Source organism: Hypomesus transpacificus, chromosome 18 (assembly GCF_021917145.1).
Source record: "Hypomesus transpacificus isolate Combined female chromosome 18, fHypTra1, whole genome shotgun sequence".
NCBI classification, from domain to species: Eukaryota; Metazoa; Chordata; class Actinopteri; order Osmeriformes; family Osmeridae; genus Hypomesus; species Hypomesus transpacificus.
Window position 1 is genome coordinate 9,508,911 of NC_061077.1, and position 16,211 is coordinate 9,525,121.

The 16,211-nt window shown below is 40.2% G+C and overlaps 1 protein-coding gene across 1 annotated transcript; it reads right to left on the minus strand.

Moving 5' to 3' along the window:
• Positions 1 to 2,369: 2,369 nt before the first annotated feature.
• On the minus strand, positions 2,370 to 13,689 carry ajap1 (adherens junctions associated protein 1). Its single transcript, XM_047039368.1, has 5 exons — positions 12,939 to 13,689; positions 6,271 to 6,358; positions 5,866 to 6,105; positions 5,436 to 5,563; positions 2,370 to 4,599 (listed from the first exon to the last, which is right to left on the minus strand). Exons 1-4 carry the CDS (start codon positions 13,687 to 13,689, stop codon positions 5,491 to 5,493), a joined length of 1,152 nt encoding a protein of 383 aa, XP_046895324.1. The 3' UTR covers positions 2,370 to 4,599; positions 5,436 to 5,490.
• Positions 13,690 to 16,211: the final 2,522 nt, after the last annotated feature.

The following is a 16,211-nucleotide window of genomic DNA, read 5'->3' on the forward strand; positions in this document are numbered from 1 at the left end:
GAACGTGATTGTAAGTTGATTTTGCTGAACACATTGCCGCATGCCCCCATGTGACACAACACACATATAACGTGGTTCTACTGTTAGCTTTGGGAACAAGACCACAAATAAACATCTTTCATAGACCCAGATGCATGATATTCATTTTAGCTTCACCTGCCCAGAGACATGAGTTGGCAAGGGCCGGATTCTAGTCTTGTGTTTCTGGCCTATCCCATGATAGCCATGTACTGATCCACTCACACCAGTATCTCAAATATGAATGCTGAATTGGTACCAATCAGTGACCGCTTTATTTTAAAGGCATCACATCATTTCTGAGGCCCTATGTTGTGCAGTAGTACTGTAGACTAAGCGCATAGGCAAATGTATGTCATGCAAAGCCTTGTTCACAATGAAAAACATCAAGGCTGTGATAGTGAAGTAAAACAAGAAAATTGTTCAAGTCATTGATGTATTGATAAGCACTGGAATAGTGTCGGTGTGATAGCTCTTATACATATAATAATAATGAAACATGATCCACAAGAAGACTAAGAGCCCTCTGTTATTGATACACTAGGCATACAGTATGTAAAGGGATGATGAGGGATGATTAGAAAGCTAATGCACATAAAGAAGGACAGTTCACACGCTTCATAATCATTGCACTTTGCCAACAACCTTTGCCAACCTTTTACACAGAATTAATCGATTGTACACTTGTAATTTTCATAAGAATGTCCACTGTCCACTTTTTGTGTGGATTTGTATTCTATCCAGATGTTTTAGTGTTTACTATCAATCTAGCCTTCTGCTTACTCTGAAAGACATGAAGTATTGTTTCCATTGTAGTTGTCAGAAACCAGGGGCTGAAGTCAGTATACTATGGTAACAACCTGACTTTGCTATGCTCTTCATAGCGTTCTATAGGATAATATTGCACAGTCTCAACCGAATAGTTGGCTGAAAAGGCGGACTGTTTGGATGTGTAAGACATCCCACCGTCTGTGATTGAACAGAGTGGCAAGACAAACTGACCCTTCTGCTTCTGTACTGCTTCATATGGAAAAAATAACATGAGAAACATCCAGCTAAAAGTTCATTCTGGTTAGGATAATCAATATGTCTCAATCAATGTCAGATGTGTGAAACAGCTAATTCCAAAATCATGACACATCTTTCATCTAGCTGATGGTATAAAATCCTTAGTTAATTGACAGGTTTACTGTAATTATGTCAGACGGGTGCACTACATTTTGCTAAAGCGGGAGAGCAGAGATGTCAGCTGTAGATACTCATTTGCTCACAAAAGGTCTGTGAAGTCTTTGGTGTCTACCTCAGATCTCTCTGATCTAAATTGTTCCTACCCACTTCGTAACATGAATGCGACATATGAACCTTTTAGCTTTTAGCACTAACAGACACAACACATTACATTTCTGTGAATGTACTATGTTGCCTGATCTAAATATGCCAAATGAATGACTTTGAATACATTTGCATGAGCCAGGTGGATCCTTAATTATTTTCTTGTTTAATCTAGTTCTTTCCCAGACTTCTGTTCCTGTCTGTCTGTCTGTCCTGGTTTTCACTCCTGCTCTGTAAATAGTCATTTTCTGTGCCTCCAAAAACAGCAAGCACATGTAGTCTGGGGCCTCTGAAGTGCTTACATGTAGCTATAAATATTAACACACATATTTGACAGAAATAAATGAAGCTCGATTTGAATCCAACTTCTTGTCATGGCAGCTATTCTTGGGTTTACATTATTTCCCCCCCTTTTCAGCTTCATATTTCCAGATAAAAGCACAAATGAAAATGAGGTTACATTTTGTGAATACCATGACACGATTTGCCAGTTAATCCTAGAACAGCAGCATTCAATTGTTAACCCAGTACACAATCTAAAGACCATACAGTATCATACCCGTCTATTATTGACTCACTAGGACTGTTGCCCTCTTACATTCTGCCTCAAAACAACTTTTCAATGTGTGAAATATTGCAGCGTCTATTTAAGTATTGTATTGGTTAACTAAATATATATTACAAGTACTGCTTGAAAGTGCAGGTATGGAAGCTTGGCACAAGGTAAGTTTGTTTTATGAAAGAAATACTTTAGTTACACATGTAAACAAAGACACTATTCCCAACCTAGCCAAGCCTTTCCGAAAAAGGAACAGGTCTTGAAAAATAGAACACACCTGTACACAAATAGAAGTAAATATATATAAAATACATTTACACGTATAATTTACAATGATTTTGTAACCTTCTGAATATTAAGATAACACTTTATTCCAAAAATATATGTTATGTTGAATTGACAACTCCCCAACATGCATGTTGGTGCTGTATTGGCATGGTCATTCATTAGGGGTTTGGTGTGTGAATGGACAAAGATGTAAACCATAATTGTACGTTGGTATATGGGTTCATGGGTCAGTGTGTCAACTCTTAAATTACCAACATGGATTTAGGTACATCTTCTGCCTGGAGCTCAGTGATCAGATAAATACAAGCCTGAAACACAGACCACCTCATGGAATAAGCAGATGAGTGCTGATAGATTTTTCTATATTCTATATTCAAATCATGTCTCTACTAGTCTGTAAATATATCTGTCCAATCCATTTAAACTGTAATTTTGTATTCTTGTGCTTTAAACATACCCACAGAGCAACTCTTGGAGCAATACAACTTTGGGAAGTATCAATCTAGACTTTTAAATTATCTCCAGACATTACCTACATTGCACATGTTGTGTACCATACTGCCAAACTTAAATGGTCCTGTCCTTTATTGTTCCACCTCGTACATTGCAGATTCATACATCATGGCCGTTTTAAGAGGGCAGCCCTTCAGATACCCCTGTAGTTTCTGGGTTCTGGGGACTGCACAACTGATAGAATATGTTTATTGTTCAATATGCTCCTGGAAGCACCTCTAAATGTGTGCACAACCTCACAACTCATTCATTGATTCGTTAATTGATTTCTAAAGAATCTGACACACTGCAAGCACAGCCAGCCACGAATAGGCCAATGGACTGAGAGGAACATTACTGATGTGAGCATTGTATGTCAAATGTAAATCCACTGTACATAGCTCTAAGATCCCAGTGTCGTCATTGATTCTGATGGATCAGCTTGATGAGCTTTCATGATTGGAGCTGTAGTCAAAGGACAATATGCCGCTAATTTAGACACGAGGGACACTTTTTGTATTCTCCACTGAAGGGAGAATAGCAATTTATTTCCATTTGTGCATCCTTCCTGTCTCTTTATCGTAGAATGTGTTTGGTTCTTCATTACAAAGCTCCAGTTTTACAGTTACTGTCATGTACATTTGTTTTGACTACTTCTGCAGCAGAATTTTGGAATGTTTTTCTAAACTTAATTTGTTTACTGATTACATGAATCAGTAAAAGGAGGGCAGATTTAATATCCCAATCCTTCTCTGATTTGAATAAAGTATTGCATTCATAATAAACTCACTCCAATTCTTCAGTTAATTCTAAAAGCTGCCTGTGTCCATCCAGTTTATATCCAACCCATCACTGAGTATTCTAAATTATAATGGTGGTGCAGGAATTCAGATAATTATTGTAATAAATGTGTGTGTAAAAAGCTGACCTGAGGCAGTACAACTATACTGCTAATCACCTTTCATGTGTTCTATCCACATAATTATACTGTACCTTCCATAGTTAAGTAACCAGGGACACCATGTCCATCGAGATTATTTTTATATTCTTATAGAGAAAAAGTCATACCCTTCATGATAAAGCTTCAATCATCGGTTGTAGCTGGATAATGTGTGTTCCAGATCATCCCCTTTGTTTTAATCTCAGATTGGACAAAATAAGTTGGTTAACAGTCCAGAAATCCAGTTTCACAGGAACTGCGCTGTTGGGGTTGTGACTGACCTCTTTTATGTATAAAAATAGACAAGACTACTCTGGTTTTAAAATGGGACTTAGTAACAATGCCTTAAATTAGGTGCAGAATAAAGCATTTACCGTTTCTTCTTTTTTTTTTTTTCAAACTCAATGAATAGTGCTTCATACTGTATAAATATCTTTTGGATTGCACCACAATTCTTCAACCTTTTCTCAAAACATATTCAAATACTTGTATAACATATTTTTTCTTTGTTTCATTATAAAAACAATGGAATCAGGTTGATACAGGGTAAATATAGCACTCTGTCTTTTTTTTGTCCAAGGATTGTTGTCATTAATAGTTTCTTTTATACAGATTGTGGCACATAGTGGCTTTATTGGCACATTGTTCAGAAATCCTCTTCCACAGACAGCAGCTGCTGGGATCCTCCTCCCAAAGTTATATATCCTCTTTGAGACGTCGATAACGTCTACCATCTTGTCCCACATGTCCAGTAAATATATCTACTGTAAATGTTACCTCTACGTTGTCATCTAACAACATCAGGTCCCTGGAAAGTCATGTAGTGAGTGGCAGCAATGCGGCTGCTCCGTTTGTAGGAATATTAGAAAAATAAACATCTTCACCGGTGTCCAGAGATCCAACTATTTTACAAAATTGGCCGTTGTTTTGTGTACGTTGTTTCTGTTGCTTGCAAAGTGACCATGGGGATCTGTCGGTAAAAACACTATGTTAGTCCTCCTAGTGGATAGAATTGAAGCAAATGACATCAGACAACCCTGTGAGTTCCAAGGATCAGAAATAAAAAGAAGGAAAGGCTGGATGCAACACCAAGATTTACAAGGATGCAAATTATTGTCTACACTTGATATATACATATACGACTTCACATATCTAAGACTGTTCCTTAACTGAGACTATCATATGTCCAGACACTGACTTGGCACTGTCCTTTTCCTCAGCTACCTGCAGGCATTCTATTCCTTTTCAAAACTGGGTCAATAACAGACTTGTGCCTTCCCCCTGGGCTTTCAACCACACTGTGGGGCCAGAGCATGTGTTTAACTTTCACGCATTGAATTTCAAATGGAGGCACTCCAGCATATATTGTCCAGCATATATTGTCCAAATTGTGGGGAAAGTCAAACGAAAGTGCCCCTTTTCCATAAAATTATTCAAAACATTACAATATTGGCATGAATGAAGACCACAACCGCATAAAGGCATGATATGTTTTGTAAATGGTAGATTGCAGAGATGAATGGATCCATTTCAGCATAAGCTGCCAATAAACATATTTTTGTGTACAGATTTACTTATAAAGGCAAAATGGATTTTCATTTCCCGGTACGAGATAACCTTTTCGGAAAATACAGCAAATTGGTTTTAAAACATCTGAATAATTTTGGGGAGGTATATAGTAAGCAGATTCTTGGACAGAAAAAGCCTCCCCTCTGTTCCTAAACTGGGGGCGTTTCACCACAGGGATCAAGATGGCTAACGCTCAGACCATGATTTAAGGAGGGGCCAAAGTGGCACAGTACCTACCAGAGCATAAATTCAGGATGTTCTGCCTACAGGAAGGGAAAAGGCCTTTAGCTGGTCAGCAGGAGATCTCAAACCATTTCTCCGACACAAAGGCCACAGGAATCAGCTGCCTTTCTGTAGGAGAAGGTCTGTAAGAAAAGAGTGAGTAAAATATTCAGACTTTTTTTTCAAAACTACATTCTAGTGTTACTAAGGGTGTTACAAACAGTTCTCAAGGGGATGTTTAATATGTATAAAAACAGTGTGAAGTTAACTGAACAATGTCAACAACTAAACTATGCATTAATAGTTTTTTCTTAACATATTTTAGAGCTTTAAACTGTTTACAAAACATGCAATGAATCGTCAATGGCCAGTTCACCCAATTACTTTTTAGCAGTTTAATGAAGAAAGAAAAAGGTTCCTATAAAGTTCTCTTCAGTCATTTTACCTATTCCCATTGTATGTGGTCTTGTAGACGGGCATCTGCTGGATCATCTCATCTGTGTATATGGGCACAGCGGTCCCCACACATTCGTGCGAGCACTGCAGGCTGTCGTAGCCCGTGTACATGTCCAACTTGCTGGGCACCCGAGCAGGAGTGAAGTCCGTCAGGTTCTGGCAGCTCTCCTCTTGTTGGTGGATTTTCCGCTGATGGCTATTGTGACGACCATTCCCGGACTGTGCACAGCTACAAAAACACGCACCAAAGACAAGAAACAAACATAAAATCATACCTTGTACCACTGTGAATCGAGTGGTTAAGATGACGCTTTCATCCACTAATTAATGTTTTGATGTAATGTCACATAAACGAGTGTGTGGGTTAAGTTTGGAGTAAAGGAATCTTTCCTACCAGTTTTTAAGGACAAGTGTTGTGATCAAGGCTGCAATAACCATAATGAGAGACACAGTGATTGTGATAATCTGGTGAACTGCCAGACCTGCAGAGACAAAAGACAAGAAAATGCAAAATATTTAGTTCAGAACGACATTCTGTAATTGGCACAAAAAGGATCTGCCCATTTAAACATTTAAATACAATACAACAGTTTTTACAACTTCACTATAGCACAAAACACATTTTTCTAAAATTTTTTGTCAATATATCTATAAGGTTTCATCATAAGATTGAAACATATTTTTTACTATAACCATTCTCTCAAACTAAGAAGTTTAAATCTTGCTTAATGTTGATGAACACTCTGAGCCTTTCCATCAGTTTTATCTAAAGCTCTGGATGACAGATCAAACATTCCAGAACAATCTACAGTGTAACTGTAACACATCAGCAGGTATACTTGGCAAGTCAAACAGTCTCTACCCATTGACATACCAAGAACAGCGCCAAGTCAAACAGGATCAAAACACAACCCTCTAACTGCTGTTAAGTAGTTCAGACTTACACACCCAAAGTCCAATAGCTACATGGGTAAGTGCATTTCCACTTTATTGTGGAGTCTTGTCTTAAGTAATCTTTAGTAAGTAACTTTTCTGAAAGCCTTTGATTTATTGTCTATAGGGGCTGAAGATGATCAAAGCAGTAAAAAGCAAGTAAACAATAATAATTTTAACTTGTCTGGTTAGCATTTCTGTATGCACAAGACACTGCCTAATCTGGGAAACAACACAAGGGCATTAGGAGAGTGTTAGTATAGTCCAGGACAGCACTACCAGCTCTATCTATTAATGGTTATGAGACATCATCTGCTTAACAGTGGTGCTCCCTGCCAAGCACATCCCAACAACTTGGATACAACTCTGTCGCCCATCCAGCTAAGGTACTGTACATGCTTTTGCAGTGTGATAAGAAGGCCTTACAGTTGTGTATTATAAGATGTTTTGTCTTGGTGACATCATACCAAGTAACTGCACTACAAAGGTTGTCTTGTGTAATTTAACCCCCAGAACCCCTGAGGTGCTGATCCCTCACTATTGCCAAAGTGAAGTAATCTACAAACACCAATGCTGTGCATGACAGCTGAGTGGAGTACAATTTATTTTTGTGTGCGTGCGTAGGTGTGTGTATCTGTGTGCTGGGGCACGATCCACCATGGTACAGGGAACATGTGGCAGGACAAAAGCCCTTAGTGATGAAAATGTCCTCACAGGCCTCATACGTCTAACCTCCCCATCAGCCAACTGCCAGGTGGCTGATCCAAGCCAATTTGTCATCGGGATAGCTCTAAAGGAACTGCTACTCAGTCATTTTAAAACAGTTTACAGGCTGCTTGTGATTTGCTAGCTGGCTGACTCATCCCTCCCTCATTGTGCATATGAAGTAGGATAGCAAACTTCTGTGGGCAGTGTGCACAAAAAGTGAGCCAGGTCAACCTTGGATTAATGATATCTCTGGCTGGCACAGGAAAGCCTCCCTTCCCCATGCAATCAGGGTCCCTCTGCAGCACAAGCACATTAACTTATCAGGCAAGTCATTTGCATTTCTCTCTCTTCCACCTCTGCCTCTTTGCCTCCCTCTTTCTCTCTCGCTGACATCAAGGCTAAAAGTTGAAAGTGAGTAATATATTAGCATCTGTCCCAAGTTCATGGATAATGGAGCCTGCCCTTGACCTTGATCAATAGTTGAGGTATCCATGGAGAATTGTTTCATTTCACATCATGTCAGTGTGAAAAGGGCTTCTCTAGCTGAGATTACCGGTTTATACATGCCCAATGAATACTAGACAGGAACCCAGCAATACAAAACCCAGTCTTAAGTCTTTTATAACTTCATTTCTTTGGCAGGGCATTATGAAGGAAAAGATAATATGTCAGATAATGACTGAACTGACAAAGCTGAGGGCTGACATCAATTCCCATCCAGAACTACAAGTTGAAGGGAGAACAATTTGGCCTGGCTATTCGTAACTCATTGTGCTCTGGCAGTGAGGCTGAAAAATCACCTCTGGCAGTCACCTTGCTTCAGAGGAGCTGGGTTAGGTTTTGTTTGGTCAAATCACTGCCAAACAAAGAGATGGAGAGAGAGCCAGATAGGGATAGAGAGATTCTGACCCCTGTGCCAGCAGAGTTGGAGCTACACTGAAGCTCCCGGAGAGAAATAAATGAGGTTTTTGCTTTCATGGCCTTGACTGTTTCATGAACATGCCATATACAAGCATAGTGGTTTCATACAATTCACAAACAAATTCACCTGTTATCTGCTCTTATTAAGATAGTCCTTGAAAGACTAACTGCCATTACCAAAACAGATCACTAGAATTGAGCTGGAAATGTTAGTATGACAAGTCAATGGTGACCTGAGAGACACAAAGTGCACCTTTAGAACAATACATGTTTTTCTTTCAGAAATGCCTCCAAAATGTGGTCTAAGGTTTGAAATTGAAATGAGCTTTGTATAGCACCAACAGCCTAACAGCATACGTAATACAATCGAGCTGCTTTAAAAGCTGTGTGGAAAAGGCCCCTCAATTGAACAGTCACGTTACTTCCACTCACAAGCACATTTTCCAGAATTTGTCTCTCATTTATAATGCATTAAACTTCCCAGAGAGTGTGAGGGCTGACTAGCGGTGAAACTCAGCCCCCCCCCCCTGCCCCCCACCAGTTCCTCTGCCCTCTTTGCAGCTCTTCTCCAATCCTTCCTCCCACGTGAGGCACCTGAGCGGGGGCATAGTCAGGGCAGGAGTTGGGGGCGGGGGGTGGTAAGGGCAGTGGTTAGGGGCGGGGGGGGTGGAAACCTTCCATCGACGACCCACTGATGGTTGGCAATTGCCAATTAACGTTGATGTCAAAGTGTCAATCTAGGTTGATTTCCACTGAGTCACTGAGCAATCTAAAACACTCACGAAGAAAGAGGGTGCTTCTGGAGAGAAGGAGGGCGAGCGAAAGAGAGAGAGAGAGATAGAGAGATAGAAAGATTGAGACCAGAGACAATTATTCTTTTCTCCCAAAGTCAAAGGCATTGCTGCATAATTCAATCACTCCGCAGTGCATGAAATGTTCTGACAGTAGAAGAGAAGGGAGTTTGAATGTTGCTTAAGTTTCCATGATTGTCTCGTTCACCCAAAGATCCAATTGTCCTGCATGCTTGTACTTCATTTACGATTGTTTGGAAAGATGGCTCGCTCATCTCATTGTGTTAACCATAGAAAAGTGGATTGCTTTGGTGCAACTGAATACATTTAAATTGGATTTGAAAAAGGTGCTTTAGGTTTCAATTTGTGCAAGTCCTGATAGAATGTTAATGGTGGGTAGTAACAAGTGACCATTTTTCGCGTCCTATTTAGTCTTGTGACATTTTACCATTTACAGTCCTGATGCAGACTCAAGTAGATTCTTAGAGACACATGTACATTTCTAAGGCCTCCAAGTTGCTTTAGACAGATATTAAATATACGGTTTGCTGCATCCAGTACAGGTACGGTTTAAGTCAGGAAAATAGGTCCACTGGAGTGGTGCGGATTTGGTTTGAGTTCATGGTTAGGTTAAGAGTCAGTGTTACGGTGGTAACACTGACTCTCTGTGACTCGGAGTGGTAAGGTTAGATATAATGAATACATGTGAATGGAATGGTAGTGAAACGTTTTCTGCAGGCAGAGATATTGAGCCATGAAGGAGCTGAGCATCAGAGACATACAGTACAGCAGCATCTGCTCAGTCTGGCCACTTCATCTCTTGGCTGAGTTTCTGTAATTCAAAGAGCTTGACTGTGCATGCCTGTCACCAAGCATCAGCATTTAAGTCCAGATTTAACGCTTGGGACGGAGCATCATTTTACCCACTTTATTGAGAGTCAATAGAGAGTAATGGTGAGATTATCGGATTGCCATGGTAACCGGTTGGGGAAGTATCTAGTTCTCGCTCTCTCTCGAAGCTCTCGAAGCTCCACAATTGTACACCCCTACAAGTCTCAATGTAACATTGTGAAGCGTTTGGCTATTTGCCAAATTTTGCTCACCTTTCAAAATGTAGATACTGAAGAACCTCGGCACCAAGCATTTTATTTTAAATGTGCTGACTTATTTTTGGCAGGAGTTTGCTCTGACTTATTTACTTGATTGTTCATTTAACTTATCTCCACTTTTGTAACATGATGAGATACAGAGATATCAGCAGCAGGATCCATGTATTTTGAATGTGTTTAACATGTGGCTGGATTTTATCAGTTATTCACCCACCATGCGTGTTTAACTATTCCACTTAGACAAATGACAGAGCAGAACCAGGTAGGCCTACATTATATATGTACCCACTTTTGGTGGGAGGATACTTTTAGTTATTTAAGCTTTCAACCTCACAATGTCATGATGCGATAACAAGGCTGAGATATCAACAGCAGGTCTGCTACTGCAGTTTTAATCATTTCATATCCATGATGAAGCTCCCTGGCCCATCTGTGTGGCTTGAAAAACTGCAGCTAGCATAATAACCAGGAACAATCACTGCACATCTGGAGGCTCATGGCTGTAAAGCTGCCTTCATGCAGTGACCACAGGGCCACTAAAGCGGAATGATCAAGTGGTCCACTTGCTTCAATCCATCACTGTGTGCCGTACTGGGCTGGGCTGTACAGTAAAGGCTACTTGTGTGCTAAACACCAACTGTAGAACAGAGCTGGGCTTGTGTCACAATGAATTACGGCCACTAAGGATTTTTAATATTGATGTGAATTTACATAGTGTACAGTTTATTTGATAGCTTGAGTGATGATGAAAAATAGCAAATTGATTCATTAAACTGCCACCACCATGACGTTTGTGTGTAATGAAAATGAGCATCCAACATTTATAGATAAATATATTGTTTTCATTTAAAAAAACATGCCAGTTATATGCCATCACTTGTATTATAAAACTCTCAGTTTTGAAGACCAGCATTATATCACCATCTGTCACCCTTTTCTAACCTGGACTAAGCTTTAGGTAAAACATGTTTTTAGTCAAACAGTCAGACAGGAAAATGTTATGTAAAAGGAACCCAGAGCCTGTACTGAGAGACAGAAGATGTACTGTATTTCTTATGCATACAAGCATGGGAATATTCCAGAGAGAACATTTAGTCACACTAGGTAACTGGACCCATTCATGTTTCATTGATGCTATGAACCCACTGTCATTTTTACAATAGCCCTTTTAGATAACAATAGGCCTGTGTTCAGAACCTTCAAATGCCTGGGGAGGTTTAGGGTTGGGCGAGTCATATTCTCACCGGGTCCACCTTGACCCACCATGCCTGCTGTGGGAGATAGCAGAGCAGGAAGCACACCCTCTACCACAGGGTTTGTTTCATCAGCAGTAAGAGTACACTGCTGCCTGTGTTGGGTAGTCATGCCGACAGTACATGACATGGATTTGTGTACTGTGACAGCATAGGAAAGTTGGGGCTTTTAAAAAATCCAACTAACAAAGAAGCGTTGAGTTGGAAGTCGGACATGTACTCTGGTAATTTCCTTTCCTAGCTAGGGTGTCATACTGATATGACAATGTGCACCTAGTCATAAAGTATATAATTATGTTTTAATCAGCTTTGAGGTAGCGCCAGTATTTGAGTCACAAGATTTCATTTCTGAGATACTAAAGGAAAAAAATATTTTGAATTCTACACTGTACAGCAGTTATCTCTTTAAGACATTTGGTTCATAAATTACATCTAAGTTGCTGCACTGCTGTTAGTTGGTCATCAATATGTTCCACTGGACCTTTAGTTGCCCTCTCCATTTGGTGTGTAATTGTGTAACATTTATGTAAATGTACCCAATGAGTAACAGTCAATTAACATAGTGCTCACTCATACATCGTTTAGGTTTTATGGGCACCTGTATGGTTCATATAAGACGCTAGATCTTCTTGTTGATTTAATGAAAGTGTAAATCCATGTGCTTACCTGCTTAAATTACCTTCCATAAAAATGACACATTGCTTTGGTATTTTAAATAGACAGGCACTTGGTTTAAACATTCAATCCCTAAATAGAACATTCTGAACTACCATCCCGCATATATGCCAGTTACAAAGCCCTTCACAGGAATTAGAGCAAACTCACATTTGATCAAAAATAGTTTTACAATGGTCAATTATGTCGACTGTATTTGACAGAATTCCAAGAAGACAGTGTGTGAAACTCACAGTTGGTTATAATTCATGCTTCTACCCTGTTCCAGCAAATGATATTATCTCAGATAAGAACTGGCATGATGTACTTTGAATGAAATGAAACTGTACCTTGACAGTTTCCAGACATCCAAAATACACTTTCATCAATGACAGTCCCTCGACATTCAACTGAACACTTTCCAACAATCGTCCTTGTAAGCCCAAGAAAATTGTCCTCCTGCTGTGTTTTTTTTTATAAAACCATCTGTTTCTGAAGTGGAGATTTTCTTTATAAAAGCAGGTAAAATAAAGTAGGACATCTCAAAAGCAAATCTTTGTTAATTGAAAGACTGAAGTACAAAAGAAGGTCAAAATCGAAAATATAATACACAAGTTACAATACAATGGACTTCAGACTGAGGCTGACAATCTTCTACAAAGAGATCTCGAAGGCTAGAGATAAAGGTCTTACCTGGTGTGTCCCCATATGGCTTTGGTGGTTTGACAGTCTCCCCCAAGCTGACGCTGGCCTTTGTGGTGCTTAGCCTCCTGGGGGGCGGTGTGGTTACCACTGCAAACGTCCTTTGAGGGATCTTGGTAGTGGTGGTGGTGGTGGTGGCCACTGTGGTGGTCAAGGCCTTAGTGGACAGTGTGGATTTGGGCACCACTTTCCCGTCCTCGTCAAAGTTATCCTCTGTTCCTGTGGGTCCCCAGTCGATAAATCCAGCCACTGTGGTGGTCCGACCATCCTGAGACTTGTCATCGCTCTCCCATTTCAGCTGCCTCCTCGCCCGCAGCAGCAATCTCACAGCGTCTGATTTGCTTCCCCCAGGAAACAAAGACTTTGAAACCGGTGCTGACAAAAGCCCCACCTCTGTCTGAGAGTATTTCGACCGGCACTCCTTACACAACTGCCCTTTATGTGCCACTCTTCTGTGCTTATTACCCACTCCTGCCACACCTCTGCTGTCCAGGGGTGGAGGGACAGGGATGAGGGGCCGACGCCCTGGTGGGCTTACAGTCCTCCAGTGGAGTATGCTGGGAGCATCCCAGAAGGGCTGTGAGGAACGGGGCCTGGAGCGAGGCACAGATTTGGAGGTTAGCTTGATCCCCAAGCCCTGACTGAGGGGGGTACAGAGGGAGAGATCCAGGGTGAGGTGGGTCATAGCGAGCAGGATCCACACCCGCCGCCCTACAGCGCTCCCCGGCCTAAGAGCAGACATTGGACTGGAGAAAAAAGAGGAAAGCTGTTTAGATTGGGGTATTGATGCATTTTTATATAAAAAAAAATAATAATAACTATGTATTTGTAGTATGTCATTTCAAGCCAGTATCATTTTAATGTTTTTCTATTCATTAATACATTAGTAGTATTTTCAAACTACGAAGTGTGTATGGATGGAATGCTGCGCACACCTGTATATGTATTCCAAACACACTTTCTTTTGCTCTCAGCAATGATCTGCTCTCTGGGTAACTAAACTGAACTTCGATAAGAATTATTATAGCTAAGTACCCTACATTACAAAGGTCAGACGTTAAGCAAACGTTGTAAAAACATTTAAGATTATGGCTTTGTCTTCCATTGTCCTTGACTGTCAAAGCAGTGAAGTGACAGTCATTTTCCTTGATGTACAGATTTATATGAATCCAGCTCTGATTAAATGCTGAGGGACAAGGTCAGGCTTAGTTTGGCTGACCATATTATTCAGCATTATCTCTGTATAGTCATCTTGATCCACAAAGGGCATTTTGATTATGCAGTGAGATGGAGCTGAAAGGTGTCAAAGTCACTTGTGGCTTGATATAAGCATAATACTGTAGTGTGCTATTACCAACACAAAAATATTAATGTATTCCATTCCAATTCTCAGTGTTCAAGGCAACCTAATCACCATTCTGATTAATCATATTTTTGTCAATACAGCTATCTCGTAACCTCACTGAACATTTGGCCCTGCTTTTAAGTAAAATGTGGGATTGTCTTTGCAAGTTACAATACTGAGATGATGGAAACCTTTTCAATTAGAGCCGGGTTTCCCATTTGGCAAAGACAAATTATTGATTTCTGGGGGAACAACCTAATCATCTGTTCTCTTTAATCGTCCTTGTCCTTGGCCAACTCAATTTCATACCAAGGACTCATCTGCTCTACACTGTAGGGATCGTTAAGAGAAACTACTGGGAACAGGTTCAACATTTTAAAGGGAGACCATTGCATTTTCGAGAATTAAAGACTCAATCAGTTCAACATTAAAAAGCAAACATGAAGTGAAGGAAAATAGTGAGAATGGGCCATAAACAGCGCATTTTTGTTGTACTGTTGTACAGTGGGTTCACTGTTTAAAAGTTCAAAACAGTATGGGTGGTGATTAAACATGTGGTCTCTCTCCACGAGGGCCACTTGAGGTGACTTCTGAACCTAGACTGGAATTAATGCAATCTCCGATAAGGGAAGTGCTTGTTCCCCGCCCTGAATAATATTGATTCTAGTAGTAAGGTTGGGATTAACACCTTTGCCCTGTCAAAACATGTCATGGAATGTTTAATGATCAAGTGGCTTCAGTGTCCTCCCCACTCTGCTTTGCTGGGTTTAAATAACCTGGAGGTAAAAATGCAATAATGAGTTTGATTTTGACAAGGGGTACACAACTGGATTTGTATTTGATGTACAGTGGGTGACCTAGTTTGTGGCCATCACAACCTTATCACTAAAACCATGGAGATCACAGTTTAGGGATTGTCACATGAACAGAAAAAGCTTGTAAAACTAGCCTTTGATTTGGCTGCCAGGACAAGAATAATTTTTAAAATATGCTTTATCCACTTATACAGTTGTTAAATACACACTGTAGATATTTTCATTGATTATAGATTGCATTTTCTTGCATCTCAGGCTCTTTTCATAAACAAAATTCCCCACCATGTTTAAGAATATATGACAAAAATATTTAGACAAAGGAAAAAAATGCAAGGAAAAAAACTTGCTTGCCACAATCATGATGTGTCTGACAACAATGTGACTTTGAAGTTCAAGCTTGACATTAAATCTTTCCTCAACTCCTGTTGGTTATTATAAATAATTGATCCTCGAGCCAGAAAAACTAGAGAAAAACACAATCATCCAAAGAGGGAGCCCACATTCACATGCCCATACCAACAAAGGGCTGAATACGTTGATTGTAAACAATATGCATTATTCAGAGAGTGTTTCGGTATCCAGCAGGCATATCTACAGCTGGATCTCAATATGCCAAGCCTATTCTGAAGCTGAACTCATACAGCGAATGAAATTACTTTCAGAAGCTACAGAGCGACCCATAATTAGTGTGTCCGTTAGCCCGCAGGACTTGGGGCTTGAAGGTCAGCTAAAGACTTTCCTGAATGGTGATTCAAGCAAGGGGTTCAGAGACGAGAGGAACATGGACATCCTTTAGTCCCTCTCTCCATCACACACAAACACACACACACACACACATACACACACCGCATTGAGTGTTTAATGTTCTCTCTCCTTGTAGTCTCTCCCCTTGTACCTATTGATCCATGTTCCATGCCTGCCAAGTATGATGATGGCTCGAGATACGAGGGAGCCATAGTTCTGTTCTGAGACCGTGTGTGTGTGCGTCTAGTTGTATTTAATCACTGGACTTACAAAGTGTCTCTGGGTTTCTTGATTTGAGTGCACATTTACGACAGGGATGTTTCCTAGCAGTAACGGTTTTCATCTTTAACTACAAGAAAG

Excerpts from the sequence above, each read along its gene's own strand:
- ajap1 (XM_047039368.1), bottom strand. The coding sequence starts at position 13,689 with ATGTCTGCTCTTAGGCCGGGGAGCGCTGTAGGGCGGCGGGTGTGGATC. Across the intron at positions 6,359-12,938 it reads GCCATATGGGGACACACCAG|GTCTGGCAGTTCACCAGATT; the intron begins GTAAGACCTTTA and ends TTGTCTCTGCAG. Across the intron at positions 5,564-5,865 it reads ACCACATACAATGGGAATAG|ACCTTCTCCTACAGAAAGGC; the intron begins GTAAAATGACTG and ends CTTTTCTTACAG.